At 41.0% G+C, this 5,094-nt stretch overlaps 1 protein-coding gene across 1 annotated transcript in view; it reads right to left on the bottom strand.

Moving 5' to 3' along the window:
* Positions 1-4,443, bottom strand: part of AMDHD1 (amidohydrolase domain containing 1) — a 15,969-nt gene extending 11,526 nt beyond the window's left edge. Inside the window, exons 1-3 of the mRNA XM_015812641.1 lie at positions 4,304-4,443; positions 2,817-2,923; positions 1,058-1,122 (exon numbers count right to left, since the gene is read on the bottom strand). Of these exons, the coding sequence (XP_015668127.1) occupies positions 1,058-1,122; positions 2,817-2,923; positions 4,304-4,443 (312 nt within the window). The remainder of the gene's footprint in view (positions 1-1,057; positions 1,123-2,816; positions 2,924-4,303) is intronic.
* Between the last annotated feature and the right edge of the window lie 651 nt (positions 4,444-5,094).

Below are 5,094 nucleotides of genomic sequence, written 5' to 3'. Positions count from 1 at the left end.
CTCCTAGCCCACCGAGACGCCGCAGCATGATATCGTGGTCTACGGTATCAAAAGCCGCTGAGAGGTCCAAAAGAACAAGGACAGAGGAATATCCCCTGTCCCGGGCCCTCCAGAGATCATTAACCAACGCGACCAATGCCGTTTCCGTGCTGTGCCCCGGCCTGAAGCCCGACTGGTATGGGTCTAGATAGACTGATTCCTCTAGCCGTGCTGAGGATCTTCAGGGGAGGAAGATCTGATATGGATGAGCTAAATTAAAATTACTGAAGAATTATAACTTCTGTAGGATTAATGACAGTGTGCTGGTACTTGGCCAAGTAATAAGGAAGAGATACAAGTTGCACCAGCTGAGCAGGGTATTGGATAGAGATGCAATTAGGAATTCTATAACTTGCCTATATATTATTTGAGAACTGCATATCAAATTATTTGGAACAACCAAAAGGAACAATGTCAAAGGATAGCTAAAATATTGACTTAGGAAATCCCATCATTAAACCAAAATGGTAATTGTCTTTCAGTTCCAGCTGAAGGCATTGCTTTAGGTATACACAGGTATTTAAATCCTGTTGGAATAATATACATGTACACGATTATACATGTATAAAGCATTAAATGCCCTGCAGAACTTGGATTGTTATATCTATTCCTGTGATCCAAAACTACTCTTAAAAACAAGGAGTTGATGTCTACTTACTTTTGGCAGCAAAACTATTGCACAACATTGGTCGTGTCTTTAAATTTTAGCAATTTTTATTTGTGGGTTAAAACAGCTTTTTCAAATGCAGCATTAGAAAAAATTATTGATGAACTTACAATAATAAACTTTCAGAGGCAAGAACCACATTTTTACCAAACTTATAAAATGAATAAGTTAAATCATTCATTATTCTGTTGTTGCCAGTATCTCAGGGACCTGAAGTCAGTGTAGTCCCATTTCAATGACTGCATCCAAGGTTACAATATTTCTGCATTTCCAAAGCAAACAGAAAAGCACTTCAGGCACATACAGTCTAACAGAAAGAAACCCAAATCTTTTCCAAATGTTGTAACTTACCTTCATTGCAAATTCATGAACCCTGTCACCAGCCCACACAGGATGTGTGTGTGCATCTACTAGACCTAATTAGAAATAAATTAAATATAAAGTAAATATGTATTCTGAAGTTTTCAAAGTTAGCCATTACTGGTAGTACACAAGAGAGAGAGTATTACCAAACTTTAATAATGAATCATGCAGTTAGCAAATGCCTTGCATTGCATGTTTAGAAATTGAAAATGTGAAATAGAGAGAAACCGTTGTTTGCATGTAACTTTGTAGCAAATTGTCTTAGAAAGAGATTAAACATCTCTTCTCTTTGAGAATATTCATGCAATTTCTACAGAGTCTAATGAAGAGTATAATTGTAATTTGATTTATTCATGTATTTCCTAGATTTAAATCCCATCTTTCTACAGAAGCTCAGGGTAGTGTAAATATACTATTTCCCACTCCAAATTTATCTTCACAACAATACTTTGAGATAGACTGGGCTGAGAACTAGTGACTGACTTAAATACTGTATTTCACTTTTATCTGAATTCCAGCTGCTGAGAAGTGGGATTGTGGGACAATGGACCCATCATTCATTCATTCATTCATTCATTCATTCATTCATTCATTCATTCCATTCATTCATTCATTCATTCATTCATTCATTTAAAATTTCTTATTTATTTGAAAATTTTCTATGGCATCATTCTTGTAAACATGCATTTAGCTATCCATGGATGGAAATATTAAATCTTTATATTCTTCAGGGCAATTTTTATATATTCTTTTTCAGGCTTTGCTAGTATTTCAGTTCTGAAGCTTCTTGATTTAATTGTATGCTGCTTGCTTAACGTATACATATATTAGACAGTTGAAGGTTGTTTTTGTTCTACTCATTCTTTGACCAGGAAAACCTTCAGGAACACAAAGGAGCTCTCAAGGCAGAGTTCTGTCAGTTCTGTCAAGTTGGGATAAAATGCCTGGTCTAAGATCTTCCAGACAGTTTTGTAACTGTGGTGCTAGCTGAGGGATTGTGAGAAATGTAGCCTCTGAAGATCTCTGGGGAACATCAGGTAGAGAAGGCTGCAATTATAACAGAATTAATAATAGAATGTAATAGAAAAAAATGAGAAGAGTAGCCTAGTCCCAAGACATGAATGCTTGAATTGGACCTGAAAAAACCACTACAGCTCCTGAAGCAGTGGTATCACATGTCTTAAAAATCAACACCACCAGCATGTGATAGATTGTGTCTATGAAAGGGGAAATGGTGTAATGGACTACAGTTAAGAGGCAGTTTTCCTGGAAGGAGGGAGTACATTCCAAGAAGAGGGGCAAGATAAGAGGCAACACAACCTGCAGCTAGATTGGAGACTGAGGAAGAGATTTAGAATAACCACTCCCTACAATCTCCCAGGATATTTCCATTAGGGTTAGAATAGTATAGGTTTAGTCTGGCAAGATTCCCTCTATATCATGTAAGCAAATTTAAAAAAACTTGAACTTTGGTTGAATTGTTCCATGTCATTCTTGGGCTGGGCCTGACACTTGCTGCCACATTTTACACTAGATGAAGCTTCTGATTCTGATATTACATATTATACATTAAAGGTCCTGAAATGCTCAACAGACACATACATCTTTCTGTCAGAATGTTCTGTCTCTTTTACTCAGTCCTTTTCATTTCAAGGGAAAAGAAAGGCGTAAAATAAAGGCATGGCTTGTCCCTCTATAAATACATAAATTTCTGCTTGGTGCAGTGAACCTTTAAATCCATACCAACCTGGTAAAATGCACTTTCCCGAACAATCAATTATTTTGTCAAAAGTTGCTCCAGAGAATTGCTCACGAATGGCCCTTGCATCACCAACTGCCTTTATAGACCCATCTCTGAAAACAAACCACAACGTGAGGTTAAATTTCATGGAATTATCTGTCTCTTCCTAATGTAAGCCTTTCTTCTCAAGCGCTGAAGATCTCCTCCTTCATCATGTGGTTTTAAGCACTATCTTGTGATCTACCAGTATGGAAAGAAGAATAAACTGGGGGCTAGATTGGGGCTTGCTTACAGATGAGTCTGGTCTGGAGAAATTGCTCTTTCTCATTTTTGCAAAAGGTCTAGAAAATGTTCTCGCACTCCTCCTTTGTATCCCTCCAATCACTTCCCATCTCTTTTTTCTTTTCAGAAAAAATAAGAGATACAGGTATTCCTCGACTTACAACAGTTTGTTTAGTGACCATTCAAGATTACAATGGCACTGAAAAATGTGACTTATGCTCATTTTTCACAGTTACGACCTTTGCAGCATCCCCATGATAGTGTGATCAAAATTCAGATGCTTGGTAATTGGTTCATATTTATGACCGTTGCTGTGTCCCACAGTCATGTTATCACCTTTTGCGACCTTCTGACAAGCAAAGTCAATGGGAAGCCAGATTCACTTAACAACTGCCTTACTAACTTATCAACTGCAGTGGTTCACTTCACAACTGTGGCAAGAAAGGTCATAAAATGGGGCAAAGCTCACTTAACAACAGAAATTTTGGACTCAATTGTGGTCGTAAATCAAGGACTAACTGTACTCAAACTCTTTACTGCTAGCCACAGATGTCAATCAATCCATTTCAGCAGGAATATGCTCCCATATTAGGAAAGAGTAAACTACCAAAATCAGTGGGGTAATTAATTTAAGTATATTTCATTCGTTTTAATGAGTCTCCTCCATGTGTGGTCACATCTTGATTGGCTCATGAACTCATTGATAGTAGAAAAGTAGAACTGTATATGCATGCAGTGTTATGTAGGTTTCTTGGCTCTGCATTAGCATGCTAGCTGGGCTTCATAAAACGTGCTTCATGGCAAACTCCCATGGTTAATGCAAGCCATGGCGTTCATGCCTATGGAGCTCTTGGTGCTTTTTGAGCTTGGTCGTTTGCTTGAAGACATATTGATGAAACGTCTGCAAGCAAACGACCAAGCTCAGAGAGCACCAAGGACGCCACAGTTCAGTCCTGAGCTAGGCATACTCTCTCTTCTGGAGTGAATTTGTTCTATCCTAAACTTTCATTCCAAGAGAGTTAATTAAGTAAAGCAATAACCAAACGTTCTTAATCGCTGGATTTATTGCCAACGGGGGGGGGCGGGGGAGAGTCCACCGGCTTTAATGCTTCAGGCAACAGTTTCTCTCATTCGCCTGTCAGCTGAAAGACCAGGAATGCCTCTCTGCCCAGAGCCAGCCACACACCTCCCCCCTCCTAAGATGCACTTACTTGCCGACCACCACGCTGGCGTTTTCCCGCAGGGCCAGCTGCTGCATGCCGGCCTCCAAGAGATACTGCTCGCCTTGGGTGCAAACAAGCACCAGTTGCCGGGCTCCTTCGAGCAGCAATTTGTACTCACCGCCGGCCATCGCCTCGTCCGCCGCAGAGCTAAGGCAGGAGCCGGACAGCGGCCGCAGGGGCGGAGAGCGCGGAGCAAAATTTGCTTGGTCCGGGTGGACGTCTCAGGAAGGGCCGGATTTATTTGCTGGCGTTCAGCACGAAGAGGCGCAACCCAGCTTAATACGTAGCACTTCGTCGCCCTGGCTTTACTCACGACCCTGTGTTATCAGTCAGTTTGCTTGAGTCCTTGCGATGTCGGGGGGGGGAGGGGGGCTGCCCTTTGGAATAGCCTTCCCCTGCATCCTCTACCCTGCCTTGCCACCCTCTGATTAAGGGTGGTGGTGAAACTTTTGGGTTCAGATAACGAGGGAGGATGGATTTTACTTGGGATATAAACATTGTCTTGGTTCTTTTTTTTAATTTTGTGAATCATTTAGAACAGTGGTGGCGAACCTATGGCATGAGTGCCAGAGGCGGCACTCAGAGCCCTCTCTGTGGGCACGCATGCCGTCGCCCCAGTCCTAGGCCTTCAGCTGGGTTTTATAAAACCTTTTCGCTTTAGGCCTCCGCCGCTGTGTGCAAAAAAAAAGGTTCAATCAATCACTCAATTTCAACTTCTCGCGGGAAAAAAAGATCTTGCAAAGTTGGAATTGATTGATTGAACTTTTTAGTCCCACCCA

The sequence above is a fragment of the Protobothrops mucrosquamatus genome, unplaced genomic scaffold (genome assembly GCF_001527695.2).
Source record: "Protobothrops mucrosquamatus isolate PMUCROS unplaced genomic scaffold, P.Mucros_1.0 scaffold102, whole genome shotgun sequence".
In the NCBI taxonomy this organism is placed as follows: Eukaryota; Metazoa; Chordata; class Lepidosauria; order Squamata; family Viperidae; genus Protobothrops; species Protobothrops mucrosquamatus.
This window is presented reverse-complemented; position numbering and strand designations above follow the sequence as displayed.